The 20,085-nt window shown below is 45.9% G+C and overlaps 1 protein-coding gene across 5 annotated transcripts in view; it reads right to left on the bottom strand.

Annotated features, from left to right (window-relative positions):
• The window catches only part of LOC311231947 (centrosomal protein of 95 kDa-like), a 73,553-nt gene extending 59,891 nt beyond the window's left edge, over positions 1-13,662 (bottom strand). For all 5 annotated transcript variants that reach the window (XM_084318585.1, XM_084318587.1, XM_084318586.1 and 2 more), the window contains exons 1-4: positions 13,489-13,662; positions 9,973-10,092; positions 9,056-9,163; positions 1,451-1,585 (exon numbers count right to left, since the gene is read on the bottom strand). In XM_084318585.1, coding sequence (XP_084174711.1) covers positions 1,451-1,585; positions 9,056-9,163; positions 9,973-10,092; positions 13,489-13,513 — 388 coding nt within the window. In that variant the 5' untranslated portion in view covers positions 13,514-13,662. The remainder of the gene's footprint in view (positions 1-1,450; positions 1,586-9,055; positions 9,164-9,972; positions 10,093-13,488) is intronic.
• Positions 13,663-20,085: the final 6,423 nt, after the last annotated feature.

Here is a 20,085-nt window from a genome sequence, read left to right as displayed (position 1 = left end):
TGAAAGAGTGAGAGCCCTGCCTCCATCCTGGTTGAGGTGGTCAGAGAGTGAGATGAAAGAGTGAGAGCCCTGCCTCCATCCTTGTTGAGGTGGTCAGAGAGTGAGATGAAAGAGTGAGAGCCCTGCCTCCATCCTTGTTGAGGTGGTCAGAGAGTGAGATGAAAGAGTGAGAGCCCTGCCTCCATCCTGGTTGAGGTGGTCAGAGAGTGAGAGGCCTGCCTCCATCCTGGTTGAGGTGGTCAGAGAGTGAGATGAAAGAGTGAGAGGCCTGCCTCCATCCTTGTTGAGGTGGTCAGAGAGTGAGATGAAAGAGTGAGAGCCCTGCCTCCATCCTGGTTGAGGTGGTCAGAGAGTGAGATGAAAGAGTGAGAGGCCTGCCTCCATCCTTGTTGAGGTGGTCAGAGAGTGAGATGAAAGAGTGAGAGCCCTGCCTCCATCCTTGTTGAGGTGGTCAGAGAGTGAGATGAAAGAGTGAGAGCCCTGCCTCCATCCTGGTTGAGGTGGTCAGAGAGTGAGATGAAAGAGTGAGAGCCCTGCCTCCATCCTTGTTGAGGTGGTCAGAGAGTGAGATGAAAGAGTGAGAGCCCTGCCTCCATCCTGGTTGAGGTGGTCAGAGAGTGAGATGAAAGAGTGAGAGCCCTGCCTCCATCCTTGTTGAGGTGGTCAGAGAGTGAGATGAAAGAGTGAGAGCCCTGCCTCCATCCTGGTTGAGGTGGTCAGAGAGTGAGATGAAAGAGTGAGAGCCCTGCCTCCATCCTTGTTGAGGTGGTCAGAGAGTGAGATGAAAGAGTGAGAGCCCTGCCTCCATCCTGGTTGAGGTGGTCAGAGAGTGAGATGAAAGAGTGAGAGGCCTGCCTCCATCCTGGTTGAGGTGGTCAGAGAGTGAGATGAAAGAGTGAGAGGCCTGCCTCCATCCTGGTTGAGGTGGTCAGAGAGTGAGATGAAAGAGTGAGAGGCCTGCGTCCATCCTTGTTGAGGTGGTCAGAGAGTGAGATGAAAGAGTGAGAGGCCTGCGTCCATCCTTGTTGAGGTGGTCAGAGGGTGAGATGAAAGAGTGAGAGGCAGACTGTGCCCACTGCACACTGCTCCACTTCTTAACAACCTGCCCACTATACCAAGACATCAGAGACGTATACTTCCCACAAGTTGCAAACACCCAAAGAGACTTTGAAAACAACTCTAAACTCCCAGACCTACTGGGTGAAATACAACAATGTGCAAACACAGCAGCAGGATTTGTGAGCTGCTGTGACAAGAAAAGGACATCCAGCGGAATACAACCAAAATAAAGACTGTCAATCATACAAGAAATTCCTTCTGTAATGTACTGATTTCTTTTGATTTCTCTGTTTGATTGTTTTGTTTTGTTTGCCTTTGGCAATGTAAACGTATGTTTCCCATGTCAATAAAGCCCATTTGAATTGAACTGAATTGAAATTGAAAGGCCTACCTCCATCCTGGTCGTCCTTGTACTCCAGCAGACCATCATCTTCACGGATCTCCTCGCTCAGGTATTCCAGCAGGCCATCAAAGATCTCCAGCAAGTTCTTGATGGACTCTTCATCCCCTCCGACAATATTTTCCCCTAAAACCCAATAGATATAGCCAACATTAACTATTTGACTGCCACGCTGTTTTTCCATATTTACTCCCTGGAGACAGCTTTTTTGACCATTTTCACGATGTTTGCGGACCCATCGTATATTCTATATTATAGCTATGGAGACAATAGTATGGCTCATTTGACAGGCACTATTTATACTCCAACAGTGGAAAAAACATTTATTTCTACATGCCTTCGTGCGTGCGCTATCCCACGCTAAACATCGTCCCGTTTCGAAATAATCCCGTCTCGTCTCTCTGCAACGCGAGTTATGACGTGTTGTGTGCAGCGTGCGTATTTCCGTGCGGGTTACTCGCCTGAAACCTACCGGTATATTATTTATTTCCAGGTCAAAGGTAAACACGACTATATGAAATGTTTCTATTCCAAGGGGGGGGGGGGGGGGGGGGGGGTATGTTTTACTTACAAAGGCATGTTTTATGATGGGGTTCGGTAACATAGACGTTACCTCTTTGCCAGCAGATCCACCAAAACCCTTTCCACTCTTGTTCCAAGTGTCTTAGGTCAGAACAGGATCAATAAATATAACGTTTGTTGGATCGTTAGCAGCGCCAGGGTAATGTTACATACAGGAACGTACATCCAAACAGCCTGTTTGAAAATACTAGAATCCAACAGTCTGGTGAAAACGCACCTTATGTTATGGATGGATCGTCACCGTTTGTCGTATTCCTCTTCATAATAATCTCCAATAGTTCGCTCTAGGCGATCACCATTGCCGAACGTTAGTTTGCTGTAGTCTGGGGAACTCTCAACTCGGCGACAAATAATGTTACCTCCTCGGCCGGTTTGACTATAGTATTTTTATGATTTACCAGAAGTGCTGACTAGTCCAATGTAGTCTGGTGAAAACGCACGTTATCATCCATAAGTGTGGTAGTTTTGTCATCTTCATAATAGTCTCCCACAAGTCGCGATCGCCATACTATTGTTAGAACAGACTGTAATCTTCACTTGCTTATGGCAGATCAATCAGCATGGATTGTCTGTAAACTTTCACTTGCTTATGGCAGATCAATCAGCATGGATTGTCTGTAAACTTTCACTTGCCATATCTTGCTATGCTCGCTCATGCCTGTATTTTTTATGTCCGTTCTATTTTATAATTTTTATTTTATTTTATTTTATTTTTATTTTACTATTTTTAAACTGAATCATTTTAAACTATTTTTACTATTTGTGTTACTGAAAACTGTAAGCGGAGAGCCTATTGGGATGCTAGATCCTAATGTGAAACACTGTGATTCTACCTGTCTATCTTTTTATGCTCGCTTATGCCTGTATTTTTTTACTGTTGTGAAGCACTTTGAACTGCAACCTCTGTATGAAAAGTGCTATACAAATAAAGTTATTATTATTATTATTATTATTATTATTATTATTATTATTATTATTATTATTATTATTATTGTCTCTATAGCTGTACTCACTGCTGCTTGCTATCTAGTGCTAGACACTCCCCACACTAAAGTGGCCCCACACTAAACTAGCCCAGTTCAAAAGGTAGGTGATACTGCCACCTGTCGGGATTCGATCGTCATTTCAATTCTAACTTAATCAGAGGTGCCAGTAAGGTTTAGAATAATAATAATAGAAAATGATCTCGTTTTTGGCGCTGAAGCTAGGGCTGGGCGATATGGAAAAAAATCATATCGCGATAACGATATGATAATTTTATTTTATTTCTCGATATCGATAATTATCGAATTGTTATAAGTATAAAAAAAAATAAAAATTTAACAACAGGTGTATGTTTATTTTGCAGCAATTCTTTGTCATTGCCGCCATCTTTAGTGTTACATCCCCTCACACTCCAGTTCTCAGGCTGCAGCTGGTTTAAAACTTAAAGTAAACCGGCTTCTCTGCTGGCTGTGGCTCCAGAGGAGTTGAACAGTTCTGGCTCTGCTAGTTTATTTTCGATCTTTTGGCGCTTTTTTGGTGGACAAACCACCGCACATGTGCACTGTGACTCGTGACTGGAGTCTAGTTCTGCTAGCACACATAGCCTACTGTGTACAGACGGTTTCAAAATGTATTTTAAATTAGAAAGCAAACAAAATAAATGGACAAGAGTAAAAGAAATCTGAATTTGGTCAGTATTGTCATTTGGACAAGCAAAGCCATTACTTTAAGTTGCAGGCAAGAAAGACAAGTCTGTCCACTGTCTCTGGTTTTAAAACTGCCCTGTTGCAGGTAAAAAAAAAAAAAAAAAAAAACGATTTTTCGATTTTTTTTTAATTTCGCTATTCGATATCGATTATTAAAATATATCGCGATATTTATCGTTATATCGCCCAGCCCTAGCTGAAGCGTTGGCTTTCAGAAGCGAGATATCTCGTTGTTGGCGCTCAATGAGTTAAACATATAACCCTTAAAAAAAATCTGATTAAATCGATTATATTGATTCATAAAATCCCAGATTGATATTTTTTTTAACACTTTCAGAGCCTTTGATTAACCTTGATTTAATCAAAGGCTCTGAAAGTGTTAAAAAAAATATCAATCTGGGATTTTATGAATCAATATAATATTATTCAAATTAGGATCGATGTAATCAGATTTGATTGAACGCCACCATCCACTTCAATGTTAGCGTTAAAAACGCCTAATCTATGTTTTAAATTATGGCTATGTGTCTAATCTGCCCATCGTTTATCAATGACTCGTTTGCAGTCAACATTGTCGAAGCGGATTGTTTTTTTATCGGTTCATTTTCGTTTTATAGCATTTTGAAAAGTCCTTGTTTTCAAGGAAAATATAAAGATTCCATGACAAAAGACATTTACTGGAATATTCTAGAATACACAAAAACGGTCATTTTTCAGCCTATTTATGAATCGTTTTCAAATAAACGCTAGATTATCGATAGTATATGTGTACGTATGCACGCTATAGACGCAAGCTGAAAAATCTATTCTCTTATTTCCTCATCAGCGATCACAGCCAAACAGCCACATCACACATAGGGCAAACGCTGAGATCTCAGAGAATACAACTCTGATTATCCCAAGACTGGTAAAATAGATTCCTTACCTCAGATCAGATGTTCTCCAAAAAGATTATTCCAATTCCTGATCGCCATTCCAAATATTGATCACGCTTATTGATTGATTATTGGCTGCTGTGAATATATATTCCAGGCTGATTCCCGTCCCGCGAGCAGATCCCTCTTGAGCAGACTGCTCGCCAGCACAAGGAGCGAGTTGGCTCCCCGCCCAGAGATCTACAGATCCCAGGTCAGTCTAAGCGACTGACCTGCAGTTACACAGGGATAGATAGGGGGCGCTTTTTTCCAATCTGAGCTCCTGTAGGGGCTGGTGTACCAACGGGAGACTCGGTTGATGAAATATGAATTCAGATCGCTAATAAAAGAATAAAAAGATATTTGTCGTCATGGGCATTCAACGGGCGGGCTGATAAAACGAGATATGTCGTCCGTAGCACTGAAAGGGTTAATGTATATATATACGCTATATTGTGTTGACTGCTAGTGTTGTTAAATAAAAAGTACATTAATATAACTGCTTTGTGGACAGTTCTTAACTCAATGGGCGCCATTATAAAAAAAAAAAAAAAAAATGTATTATATTTATGATAATTATTATAATTATTATTATTATTAAATAGAATAATTTTCCATAGGCTTGCCGTGGTAGTCAGTGATACTGGTGTCATTCTGTGTTCAGGCATCCACTTGCCTACTGCCCCTTTAACAACTTGCTAAGTTTCAGTTTCACTTCTAGAGAGAATTTAACTTCACGACGAGACTGAATACTAGAGAACAGATGACATATTACAACAATGGCAGAGGATTATTTGGATTTAAACACAGTGGAGCTCAGATGATCTGTCCAGAAAAGTATGTTTCTTCTTTTTATTTGATTGTGCCTGAATGTTGATGTGTTTGTTGGCGTGTGTTTCTTTCCATTGGTTTCATTTGGTTAACGTTATTGAGCGCACAAGAAAACGACCCTGCAGCTGTTCCAATAGTAAATGTGCCTTTCTCGTGCACTTTCGCCGCTCTGAACTGAAGTCGGAGAGGGAGGGATGCGGAGGGATGCGGAGCGTTTTGTGCGCGCTCCCGACTGCGTGTGTGTTTTTCCCCACACGCACAGAGTGTGTGGGGTGCTCCGTGTCCCTCTCTCCCTCTCTGTCTCTCTCCCTCTCTCTCTCTCTCTCCCTCTCTGTCTCTCTCTCTCGCTCGCTCGTCACAGTCTGTATCCCGACTGTGACGGTGTGCCGCACGCTGTTCTCGCATGTGCGACTGGTGTGTTTGCGCTGAGGCGTATCCGCCGTATGGCGCGCGTACCGCACCGTGATGGCCGTACCATACATTTGCGGGACGAATATACGTACCGTTACACCCCTAATAAACACATTTACTATCAAATAGCATTGTGAGGCTGAACAACAGGACCAATTGACTATACATGTGCTTACATTTTTTTAAATAAACATTCTTTTTTTAAATGGCTAAAAGTGATTTTGTAATTTTGCAACCGTGGGTCTCACAGGGTACTTTTAACCCTGTGAGGCCCAAATAAAAAAGACATTAGCAACTTCAGAGGCCAGAGGGTGAGACCTAATAAACACATGAAGGGTGCCGTGACTGAAAAAGAAGGTTGAGAAACGCTGGTATATGGTGTGGCTCTTTGTGGTACCACAGTAATTTTTGTGGCTCTGACTGGTTGGCCACCCCTGCCATAGGGAATGAGTCTGAGGTCGCCAAAGTGCAATACTGGCCGCATCCAGCTAGACGGTGGTATCAAGCACCCTTTGAAACCTTGTATCTTGGCCTGTGTAATGGCCAAATGTCTCCGGTTTCACTTTTCCTTGTCGGGCGAATGGAGCGGTTCTCCCAGTTCCATTGAAGCGCGTCAAATATCCCCGATCCATATGTTGTGGTGGGTTATGCCGTGGACCAAATGGACATTGGATGTACCAGATGGCGATCAAACAATTGGAATATTATTTTTGGAATACTCCCGATCACAGGTAAGGACGATCTGACGTAAATTTTAGCTTGATCCTGCAATGCTTTTATACCGATCGGGCTGATAAGTGTTTTTAGTGTTCAATACGAATGCTGTTACTGACAATCAAATAATCAGAATGCATTCATGCATTCTTGATGGAACATAATATCTATGATATAGATTTGATTTCGGAATAATAGCGTGTACAGGCAAGAAACGGCAACGTCTATAGTGGAATTGACGTATACGGCTATAACTCAGCATTTCGGGAATTACCCTAGACCACTCTAAAACCATACTTATATTCACCACGGTATAACACGTATGGATGGAAAATTTTATTCTTTTTCACATATTGAACGATAGATATGTGATGTCAAATGGGCCATAGTATTGTATCCAAGTCAAGTCAAGAGTTTTGCTGTAATCTATAGCTGTAATATAGAATATAGTTATAGCTCTACAAACAAGGTGACGCACTCCTATCTTTTAAAGGATGGCAGTGCTAGAGCGGGGCTTAAGGGGTTAATGAACAAGTCTTAACCAATGAAAAGTGACCCCTTACCTGTGATGTGTGAGAGGCTGATCTGAAGCTAGTCCCAGGGATTAAAGCAAAAAGAATTCTCCTGACTGAACTTTTTTTCTGTGTGCTGGAGAGCGTGAATGCAAGTCTTGTGGCTAGCTTCTGATTGATGGCGAGCGAGCACCCTTTTCCCATGACTTTGAACCATGAACTAAACTAGAGATGTTGCGATACGATTTTTCCCTTCCCGATCCGATTCCAATACCTAAGCTTTGGGTATCGGCCGATACCGATACTGATCCGATACCAGTGTATACATTAAAAAATAAATAAAATAAATATAAATTATAAAAAATTAAATAAAATAAAAATGTACAGCTACTGTTTTTTAGTAATAACTATAAAGTAATGTTTTTTTTTTTTTATCCACTTTTTCTCCCATTTTCTATATATTCTCCCATCCCAATTTCGTATCATCCAATTCAACCCTCCCCTGTCTCGAACGCTGTTTCTTGCCTCCCACAAGCCGGCTGCAATGTGGACTAAGTCATACATAGCACGAGTCCCCTCCGATACTCGAGGTAACAGCAGTCGCATTTTTTCACATGCGCGGCGCGATCTCTCAGCGTCGGGGGTCTGCGCTTTGGAGGGGCGCCGCCCCCATCGCTTCCTGATTCTACTGCGCAGGCGCACCAACCGACCTGTAGGAGTCGCTGTCCACGCCCGATCCCCACCCATCAGTTTCCCACCCCCTAATACTGCCAATGTGTATTAGTACGGACGACCAGCTAAACTGAAAGCAATGTGGAGCGCTGGGCTCGAACAGGCGAACCCAGCGTCTCCAGTATTCGTGGTGATCGCCTTGCCCACTGCACCACGTAGCCGCCCCAGTAATGGTATTTATTCAACAACAGGTGATTGTATAGATTAGTATTAGTATCATTAATTGACAACTATCTCAATGAGTTCACCCACGGAATGGTTGTTGGGACATTGATTCCACACGGACGTTATATGTTGTTGCACTCCAGAAGGCTCCGGTAACTTCAGTTAGTAGTAGAGGCGCTGTTGTGATTTTTGCACAATAAATATTCAACATTCTCTTTTGAGACTCCGCCTCAGACTCTTATCATTTGGCACTAAAAGCTAAACATTGTCACCGATATGGCTGTCCGCAACATGTCATTAATTGTGTGCGAGAGGTCGATCAGTGATGACGTTAGCATGAGCTAGGTTAGCGTGAGCTAGGTTAGCCAGTTAGCGTGAGCTAGATGGAAACAAGACCATAACGTTACTGGTGAAAAGTGATTTACCTTGGAATACTCCTGTGCCAACTTGCTGTACTTTGCTTGCAGGTCTGCAGCCATTATTGCTGGATTATGAATAGGCCCAACTTTAGCCAAGGTAACGTTAAAGCTAAAACTAGCTTTTCGGTTAGCTCTACAGCTAATGCTAATAACACCAGCAAAGCAAGCAAACCCATCAGAGCTCCCCGTCAACACCGCTCTCTCGGGACGATGGCATTTAAGAAAGTATCTGCTGTTAAAATGACAAACAGCATTGACACTAATTCACGGTCGATTTAAAACACGTTTGTTTTATAATGCTCACTCAGCAGACCGCATGTGTTGTTGCTAAATTACGTCATATGGTATCGGAGCGCAGAATTAGAGGGTACTCCTGTCTCTCGAGTCGCTGAGTGACAATGACTGCTTGGCGCGGCCGCGATAGGAAAATAATTCCCTTTTTCGTGATATTTGGCGCCTCTGATTGGCTCAATTTTGTTTCGATCTGTATGCATCTACAAATCATATTATACCAAGGTAGCCAATTCCGTCAGACTGCGAATCAAATTGATGGATCTCCCCAATCAAATTGACGGAAATCCGCCTGGAGACGGAACGCTTTAATGCCTGTAGTCCAGAGTCTTACCTGTGATGTGAGAGAGGCTGATCTGAAGATAGTCCAGAGCGAGAGAGTCGATCACAGACTGAACATTATGGACATCATCTTCCTGACTGGCTGTGCTTGCGATGTAATCTACACACACACACACACACACACACACAAATATACTGTAATATAATCTACACACACATAACAAATGCACACATGAATGAACATCCTCATTATACAGTTTCCTCCATATGCACACAGGAAGAGGAACAAACCTACGCATGTATACATACTAGGGATGTCCGATATTATCGGCCTACCGACACTGTTGACACGCCTCTCTCACACACACACACACTGCTTCTGTCACACATCCACTCAACTAATATAGAAAATATGCTATAGTAATTAATGTGCTATAGTAGTAAATAGTAGGGATGGGTACCTTTCACATTTGAATCGATACCGGTACCCAACGGTACCTTTTTTCGGTACTTTAAAAAAAAAAAATAATACTTTTTTCTTTTCATGTCAACGTTCACACGCACAATATATGCTTACCTAGGATTTGACTTGATTCAACAACAAAGCAGTCGGAGCAATGACAAGCCGAAAACTGTCGAAATTTAATTTAAAAAAAAATCCAAACTTCAAATAACTACAATTTCGACAGTTTTCGGCTTGTCATTGCTCCGACTGCTTTGTTGTTGAATCAAGTCAAAACCAAATTTCTCACTTGAATCGATACTCGGTAATACCGACGTGTTTCGGTTCGGTACCTCAAAAGTACCGAATTCGGTACCCATCCCTAGTAAATAGTAATTAAAATGAAGGACGGATAAACAATGCCAATTTAAACCCTATTTGCATCTGCTGGAAAAACAGCTGTGTATATGTATTGTTGTAGTTATTATATGATATGTATTGTTGTGTTAATGTGGAGCTTGACTCACCTGGGACGTTCTCTCCCAGGATGTTCATATACAAAGCAACGAAGACGTTGGCGTCACAGTCCGTCACCCTCACGTTAATGTGACACTTGCTGAGAAGATCATTTGCCACATCCACCCAATCTGGAGAATAAAACAGGCCAAGTTAGTTAGATCTGCATTACATTTTGATGGTGTGAATTAGCACTATATTCACATTTGTATGCATTATATATATATACAACAAAGCTATAGGGCTGTACCGAATGTCATTTTTTAACATTCGAAGCTTCGATTGAAGTATTCGAACGAAGCTTCGAATGCCTATTAAAAAAAAATTTGGTAAAATTTTTTTATTTTTATTTTTTTTAACTAAATCCTCAATTTGAATAAAGTGATTCATCTGATTAAATTAGTATTTTTCTTTTATTAAATCAACTTTCTTTAATGAATATAACTCATCTTATAGTATAATATTATAATATTAGTGTAGCCTAATCTTTAACTGCAACTGTGAAGAAAACCCCCATTGGTTTAAACAGAATGAATAGAAAAAAAAAAGAAAAAAAAATTAGAATGTTGATTTAGAATTCGAATGTCAACATTATGATCGAAGCTTCGAAGCATTCGGTACAGCCCTACAAAGCTATATAACGAAACAAAGCAGATTCTGAGGCTTAAAGTCAACTAATTATTGCAAGTTCACATGGTGTTTCGCTGCCAAGTCTCCTATAAAAATCGGTAATGGTGTCTTCGTCTGTGGTTTTCTGGGAAACATAGAAGCTGGGTGCTGCCACCACTAGTCGCCAAAAATAAAAATACATTTAAAAGCGTTCCGTCGACTGGTGGATTTGAAAGGATACTTGAGAGAAAAGGGTGATTTCATAATAGTGTGGCTTGCGTTTTCACCCCACCGGTCTTTGTTGTGACTAAGCTTTCTGTTGATCCCTTCAAAAACACAATGTGAATTGTGCTGCAGGCTTCTGGCTACCTTCTGAGAGCTAACGATAGTAGTACTAGGATGCTGCAGGCTCCTGGCTACCTTCTGAGAGCTAACGATAGTAGTACTAGGATGCTGCGGGCTCCTGGCTACCTTCTGAGAGCTAACGATAGTAGTACTAGGATGCTGCGGGCTTCTGGTTACCTTCTGAGAGCTAACGATAGTAGTACTAGGATGCTGCAGGCTTCTGGTTACCTTCTGAGAGCTAACGATAGTAGTACTAGGATGCTGCAGGCTCCTGGTTACCTTCTGAGAGCTAACGATAGTAGTACTAGGATGCTGCAGGCTTCTGGTTACCTTCTGAGAGCTAACGATAGTAGTACTAGGATGCTGCAGGCTTCTGGTTACATTCTGAGAGCTAATGATAGTAGTACTAGGATGCTGCGGGCTCCTGGCTACCTTCTGAGAGCTAACGATAGTAGTACTAGGATGCTGCGGGCTCCTGGTTACCTTCTGAGAGCTAATGATAGTAGTACTAGGATGCTGCGGGCTCCTGGCTACCTTCTGAGAGCTAATGATAGTAGTACTAGGATGCTGCGGGCTCCTGGCTACCTTCTGAGAGCTAACGATAGTAGTACTAGGATGCTGCGGGCTCCTGGCTACCTTCTGAGAGCTAACGATAGTAGTACTAGGATGCTGCGGGCTCCTGGTTACCTTCTGAGAGCTAACGATAGTAGTACTAGGATGCTGCGGGCTTCTGGCTACCTTCTGAGAGCTAACGATAGTAGTACTAGGATGCTGCAGGCTTCTGGTTACCTTCTGAGAGCTAACGATAGTAGTACTAGGATGCTGCAGGCTTCTGCCTACCTTCTGAGAGCTAACGATAGTAGTACTAGGATGCTGCGGGCTCCTGGTTACCTTCTGAGAGCTAACGATAGTAGTACTAGGATGCTGCGGGCTTCTGCCTACCTTCTGAGAGCTAACGATAGTAGCACCGTGATTTGTTTACTTGGTAACACGGGTTGCCCCCCCCCCCCCCCCCGCTGATGAAAATGAAAGTCATACCGTCATATACCGTATACCGGGGTATTATGTCAGCAAAGTATGACGGTATGAAAAAAATTATACCGCCCAAGCCTAGTGTGAATGTAATTAGTTAATTAGCAATAATGAGTTAGGACGAGTTTTGACTTAACCCTCAGAATCTGCTGCGTTTCGTTATAGAGCTTTGTAGTTTGTATATAATGCATACAAGGCTAGTCAATACTGCTAGGTGTAGATCAATTTACAGCAATGACACTTTAACAATTGTTGATTGATTGGTTGAAAACTTTATTAACAGATTGCAGAATGGGTACAATACAGTACGGCTCAATACAAACAATTGTCTCCGGATCTCCTCTCTGGTAAACAAGAATACCCTGAAGACTCTGGCAGGAGCACTCATTCAGGGGTACTACAACTATGCTTGCACCTCATGGTACCAAAGCACCTCAAAGGCGCTAAAAACAAAATTACAAACATCGCAGAACAAACTGGTCAGACTACTGCTTGACCTTACTCCTAGAACCCACCTCACCCCTGCCCACTTTGACAACCTAGGATGGCTTAGAGTAGACGACAGAGTACAGCAACTTGCAATGGGCCTGGTCTACAAGATACACTACACCACTAAGTTACCCATGTACATGTCAAAATACTTCCCAAAGGTCAGTGAATTCCACGACCACAACACCAGAGGGAGTTCCACAAATCATGTTAAACCCAGATTCGGCTCAAACAAGGGACTAAACACGTTTCGCAATTATGCCACATCAATGTGGAACGCCCTACCCAAAGCTGTAAAGGAATGTGAATCACTACCCACTTTCAAAACCGCTCTCAAAGAGCACCTATGGGAGACTGCAATTCGAAACTGGCCCCTGTAAATGTCCTAACCCAAGAATACACGAGACCCTCCTCTTGGGACCAAGTATGGTTTAGTCGATAATCCAATGTACAGTCCCCCCCTACCCACCCCCTCCAATGTACAGTTTCTAGATCAAATGTAAATACTATCTTTTTTAGACTCTTTGTGTCTCTTAAACAGTACTGTATTTGAAATCTGGTATGTCATAAATTTCTAAATGTAACAGTACTGTCTATCTGTATGTCATGTGTGTCCTGATGAATTGAAAATGGGGGACCCTGATGTAATCAAGACGAAAGTCTTTCTCTGGTCTGCATCCCCTTAACAATTGTGTGTATTGAGCTGTACTCTATTGTACCCATTCTGCAATCTGTTAATAAAGTTTTCAATCAATCAACCAATGTGTTCTTGGTGAACTGAGTGGGGGGGGCTGCTGTTGTTATGGTGATGTAAACAGCTGTATTCTAGCTGCTAGGTTAGCTAACAAGCTAAAAGTCGTCTCGTTTGTAAAGCGTGTGATTATTAAATCATATGAAACACTAACTGTACGCGATGATTGATAACGGGATAATGTTATAGGTAGCGTTAGTATCCGTTACCATATTTTACAACAAGACATTAATGCAACAACGTTACTGTAGCAGCTAACGGCTAACATCGAGCTAACAGCTAACAGCTAACCTGAACGTACCTCTCTCATCCTCCGGGGTGCCCATGGAGACCTGTGGACAGCACGCAGCTGGGGTCCCTCCTGGTGCTCCTCTGGAACAATAATATATTACTAATATTCAACCAGAGTTAACTAAAGTTACTAACTCCCAGCAGCTCGGAGGCTAACCCTAACTAACCCAACCAGCTGCAGCTACACAACAACTTCTTCCTCGCTAACTGTCGCACACCAGTGTGTAACTATGGGTGCACAGCGCCACCAGCGGTACGGGGGTGTAACACCAGGCGGACATAGGGTAGGGTCCAGCTGCAGCGCCGGAGCATCCTCACACGGCGAGGACGTTCCCTCTACTGGTTAAAGTTGCTTACTCGTGAGTAGTACATTCGTTGATAAAGAAAAATACTGTCCACAGGGTGGTCCTAAAGCTATTTTTCTAAATATTCACTTCACTACTACAAGGTAAGAAAACTGTATTTTCCCAGTCTCCAAAATCACTGCCGACTCGACACATGCAGGCTTCAATCTATGTTGTTTAGTCTATCTGTTCAGTCCTGTTCAGTCCTGTTTCAAGATTCGCAATGACTGTTCTGAGAGAATTGTTGAATATAGATACACAAATGTTCTAGAATGTGCTATTATGACATCATACTGTGACATCACAAATGTTCTAGAATGGTCTATTATGACATCATACTGTGACATCACAAATGTTCTAGAATGTTTGATTATGACATCATACTGTGACATCACAAATGTTCTAGAATGTTCTATTATGACAAATAAGACGGTTCAATGACTTTATCTAAATCCAATCAATATTCCTAATGCCGTTTCAATGTAAGGTTATACAAATAAACATAGGGCTGGGCGATATAACGATAACGATAAATATCGCGATATATTTTATGACAAACCAATTACATAATCCAACATATGTGTAAAGAAACAACATATTCCAGTTAATGGTATATATTTTTAATGATTCGTTACGGCGTAGTCAATACTTCCATGCGTATAAATTGAGGAAGCTGAGAACACACAGGGACCTCTGCCGCTCTGCCGCGCGCTGCAACACACAGAGGAGCTTGGCGCGGCGTAGCGGCAGGCGTGGATAAGGGGGCGTGCTAGCGCGGGGTCACATGGGCGAACCCGGAAACCGAACTGCGTTGTATTTGGCATAGACGCGGCAGGCAAGGCTTTGACTGGAGGAGCAAGAGGTGGTTGGGGGTAAGCGCTTCCAGGTCGTCTGGATCACTAGAAGCCTTGATTTTTTTTCGTAGCCGCAGTTTGCGAAGATGCTCTCTGATTGGCTAGCCCGCGTACAGCGAAGACCCTCTCTGATTGGTTTAGCTCCGAAGGGCTCTGGGATAGAAATGTCCGCCTTGTACATATATATTCTCTGCTTAGAAGTGGTTATGTTTTGGCCCTTTTTCGAAGTGGGTTATGCTTAGAGTTTGTGTTATGGTTTGTAACCGACCCCAATCGCACAACACAAGACAGGTATGATGGTTTGCCAAGAAACAGATATTTATTTAGAACAGGGAAAAAGGGTACTGTCCCTTTAAGGGAGAAAACACAAAACACTGGAATAACACAAGAGGGGAAGGTAAAGTGCCTTTAAGAGGCGGGCAGGAAAAGGGAACACTATGGGAAGGTAAGGGAACGCCTAAGGGAAGGTTAAGGGAACGCCTAGGGAACAGAGGAACTAGAGACTAGGAGAACTAGGGAAAGAGGACTAGGGACTAGGAGAACTAGGGATAGAGGACTAGGGACTAGGTGGAACTAGAAGGGGAGAACTTGGGACAGAGGGGACTGAGGCCCGCGGAGGCGGGCTGGGGAAACAGGGAGGAACTGGGGACAGAGAACCGCGGAGGCGGGCTGGGGACAGGGAGGAACTGGGGACTGGTGGGAAAACATCTGGGCCGCTCTGCAGAACAGAGGAGAGGGTTAATATTCAAAGGGAACAAACAGAGCAGATGCAGAACAGTCCAAATAACAAAGTAACAAAGTAAATACTATCTTCGTGTGAACAAACACACAGTGGGAGATGAAATGTCCAAAATAATATCCACGAGAGAACAAAACAGAGTGGGAGATGAAATGTCCAAACTAATAACTAAGAGAGAACTAACGGAGGCAATACGCTGGGTGAGTGACATCACAATCAAAACTCACCCAGGCGTATGCGTAATGGTACAGGAACAGCAGCGGGACGAGGGCAAGGGGCATTACGCTGAGTGAGTGACATCACAATCAAAACTCACCCAGGCGTATGCGTAAAGGTACAGGGACAGCAGCGGGAACGGGGGCAAGAGGCATTACGCTGAGTGAGTGACATCACAATCAAAACTCACCCAGGCGTATGCGTAAAGGTACAGGGACAGCAGCGGGAACGGGGGCAAGGGCACTACGCTGAGTGAGTGACATCACAATCAAAACTCACCCAGGCGTATGCGTAAAGGTACAGGGACAGCAGCGGGAACGGGGGCAAGGGCACTACGCTGAGTGAGTGACATCACAATCAAAACTCACCCAGGCGTATGCGTAAAGGTACAGGGACAGCAGCGGGGCGAGGGCATCGCCACCGGGTGGCTGGCTGTCCGAGCCGAGGGACAGAGTGCTGGAACAGTGGCGGTGGCGAGGGTGTCGTCCACCGGGTAGCCGCTGTCGGAGCCGAGGAACAGAGTGCGCGCCACACCTTGGTGTGCGCGTCGGAACAGTGGCGGTGGCGAGGGTGTCGTCCACCGGGTAGCCGCTGTCGGAGCCGAGGAACAGAGTGCGCGCCACACCTTGGTGTGCGCGTCGGAACAGTGGCGGTGGCGAGGGTGTCGTCCACCGGGTAGCCGCTGTCGGAGCCGAGGAACAGAGTGCGCGCCACACCTTGGTGTGCGCGTCGGAACAGTGGCGGTGGCGAGGGTGTCGTCCACCGGGTAGCCGCTGTCGGAGCCGAGGAACAGAGTGCGCGCCACACCTTGGTGTGCGCGTCGGAACAGTGGCGGTGGCGAGGGTGTCGTCCACCGGGTAGCCGCTGTCGGAGCCGAGGAACAGAGTGCGCGCCACACCTTGGTGTGCGCGTCGGAACCGAGAGACGCATCTGGTGCGTCTGCGTGGAGGAGTGTGCCAAGCAGGAAGGTCTGGAAGATGCGCGTCGGCGCGCTGAGGTCTGGAGAGCGTGCCAAGCTCGAAGGTCTGGAAGATGCGCGTCTGTGCGCTGGTACGGAGGAGCGTGCCAAGCTCGAAGGTCTGGAAGATGCGCGTCTGTGCGCTGGTACGGAGGAGCGTGCCAAGCTCGAAGGTCTGGAAGATGCGCGTCTGTGCGCTGGTACGGAGGAGCGTGCCAAGCTCGAAGGTCTGAAGTGGAACACTGGAATACCTCCCGTAGAGGATTAGAGAGCGCAGTACAGTGTCTCCCTCCAGGCAAACGGCGGCAGGTGGCGAAGGCTTGAGCGCATCTGGCGCGCTGGTCTGGAGTGGAACACTGGAATACCTCCCGTAGAGAATTAGAGAGCGCAGTACAATGTCTCCCTCCAGGCAAACGGCGACAGGTGGCCAAAGCCCTTGAAGATGCGCGTTGCGCGCTGGTGACTGGAGAGCGTGCCAAGCCCTTGCAGATGCGCGTTGCGCGCTGGTGACTGGAGAGCGTGCCAAGCCCGAGGGTCCGGGAGATGCGCGTTGGTCTAGATGTGCGTCAGGACGAACAGCTGCGCAGGGGTCTGCAGTGGAACGCTGGGGTGCCTCCCGTGGAAGTTACAGGGAGCGCAGAACAGTCTCCTCCACAGGCTACGGCGACAGCAGACGAAGGCTGGAGCAAAACATCTCAAGGCTGGAGAAATCCATATACAGCATTGGTAGACCAGAGGATTTCCCGAAAGAGTCTAGATGTTAGAGAATATGACTCAGCATGAATACAACACGACCCCAAGCCAAAACGAGGGGAAGCGCCCTGGTATTTAAAGCCCACAGGGGAACTAATTAGCCTGCCACCACAGGTGCGAGAGGTAATTGATAATAGTCCAGGTGTGGCCACTGAGAGTAAACGAGAGTAAAGAACGAGAGGGTGGGGGCTAGAGAGAGAGAGTGAGAAGGGAATTTCTAACAGTAGGCTTTAAAGAAACAGAGAAAAGGTGGTGAGCAGCGGGCAAAACCTCACAGTACCCCCCCCTCAACGGGAGCCACCCGGCGACCCAAAACAAATACAGACAGAGTGGCAGGGGGCAAAACAAGAGGTACTGGCCAAGCCAGCAGGGGAAGCCACCACAAGAGTGGGGCTAGCAAAAGAAACAGGGTCGCCGAGGGGTAACTAGGGTAGCAGAGGGGCAACTGGTCTAGAGGAACTGGGTCTAGAGAACTAGTCTAGCGAACTGGGCAAGAGAACTGGTCTAGAGAACTGGTTTAGAGAACTGGTCTAGAGAACTGGTCTAGAGGAACTGGTCTAGAGGAACTGGGTCTAGAGAACTGGTCTAGAGCAACTGGTCTAGAGGAACTGAGGGGCAAGCAGGGTAGCTAAGGGGTAACCATGGAAGCACCGGGAAAGGGCTAGCAGAGGGAAGGTTAGCTGCCAGGGCACTGATAGCTACAGGGCCTATGCTAGCTGTACTGCTACATCAACATAGAGGCTGCGCTAGCTGCCGGAGCTAGGCTGGCAGACAGGGCTGGACCAGCATGAGAGCACAAGCTAGCTGGAAGGACAGTCCTAGCTGTGTGAGAAAAACTGACCTTGCTAGCTGAAAGGGCAGTCCTAGCAGTGGGATAAACTACACAAAAAAGTGGAGGCCATGCAGAGGGACCGGGTTAGCTGCTTGGGCCTGGCTAGCTACAGGGCCTATGCCAGCTGCAAGGCTGCATTAACATAGAGGCTGTGCTAGCAGCCGGGGCTAAGCTAGCAGACAGGGGCTCTGCTGAGGGACTGGGTTAGCTGCCAGGGCATGGCTAGCTACAGGGGAGTCAAACAGGGCAAAACGGGAAGCAAACAGGGGAGCTAACCGGGGAGACTAACAAGCTAAACAGGGGAGTAACAGGCTAACAAGGGAGCTAAACAGGACTAACAGGGAAGCTAAACTGGGCAAACAGGGAAGCTAACAGGGCTAACAGGGGAGCTAGAGGGGAGACTAACAAGCTAACAGGGGAGCTAACAGGGCTAACAGGGGAGCTAGAGGGAACAAGAAAAAAAAAAGGCAAACTCAACATACACCGTCTGTGCTGGCTGGGGTCGTCGATTTGGTGGGGTCGTACTGTTATGGTTTGTAACCGACCCCAATCGCACAACACAAGACAGGTATGATGGTTTGCCAAGAAACAGATATTTATTTAGAACAGGGAAAAAGGGTACTGTCCCTTTAAGGGAGAAAACACAAAACACTGGAATAACACAAGAGGGGAAGGTAAAGTGCCTTTAAGAGGCGGGCAGGAAAAGGGAACACTATGGGAAGGTAAGGGAACGCCTAAGGGAAGGTTAAGGGAACGCCTAGGGAACAGAGGAACTAGAGACTAGGAGAACTAGGGAAAGAGGACTAGGGACTAGGAGAACTAGGGATAGAGGACTAGGGACTAGGTGGAACTAGAAGGGGAGAACTTGGGACAGAGGGGACTGAGGCCCGCGGAGGCGGGCTGGGGAAACAGGGAGGAACTGGGGACAGAGAACCGCGGAGGCGGGCTGGGGACAGGGAGGAACTGGGGACTGGTGGGAAAACATCTGGGCCGCTCTGCAGAACAGAGGAGAGGGTTAATATTCAAAGGGAACAAACAGAGCAGATGCAGAACAGTCCAAATAACAAAGTAACAAAGTAAATACTATCTTCGTGTGAACAAACACACAGTGGGAGATGAAATGTCCAAAATAATATCCACGAGAGAACAAAACAGAGTGGGAGATGAAATGTCCAAACTAATAACTAAGAGAGAACTAACGGAGGCAATACGCTGGGTGAGTGACATCACAATCAAAACTCACCCAGGCGTATGCGTAATGGTACAGGAACAGCAGCGGGACGAGGGCAAGGGGCATTACGCTGAGTGAGTGACATCACAATCAAAACTCACCCAGGCGTATGCGTAAAGGTACAGGGACAGCAGCGGGAACGGGGGCAAGAGGCATTACGCTGAGTGAGTGACATCACAATCAAAACTCACCCAGGCGTATGCGTAAAGGTACAGGGACAGCAGCGGGAACGGGGGCAAGGGCACTACGCTGAGTGAGTGACATCACAATCAAAACTCACCCAGGCGTATGCGTAAAGGTACAGGGACAGCAGCGGGAACGGGGGCAAGGGCACTACGCTGAGTGAGTGACATCACAATCAAAACTCACCCAGGCGTATGCGTAAAGGTACAGGGACAGCAGCGGGGCGAGGGCATCGCCACCGGGTGGCTGGCTGTCCGAGCCGAGGGACAGAGTGCTGGAACAGTGGCGGTGGCGAGGGTGTCGTCCACCGGGTAGCCGCTGTCGGAGCCGAGGAACAGAGTGCGCGCCACACCTTGGTGTGCGCGTCGGAACAGTGGCGGTGGCGAGGGTGTCGTCCACCGGGTAGCCGCTGTCGGAGCCGAGGAACAGAGTGCGCGCCACACCTTGGTGTGCGCGTCGGAACAGTGGCGGTGGCGAGGGTGTCGTCCACCGGGTAG

This window comes from Notolepis coatsorum (assembly GCF_963971535.1).
Source record: "Notolepis coatsorum genome assembly, chromosome: 7".
Lineage (NCBI taxonomy): Eukaryota > Metazoa > Chordata > Actinopteri > Aulopiformes > Paralepididae > Notolepis > Notolepis coatsorum.
This window is presented reverse-complemented; position numbering and strand designations above follow the sequence as displayed.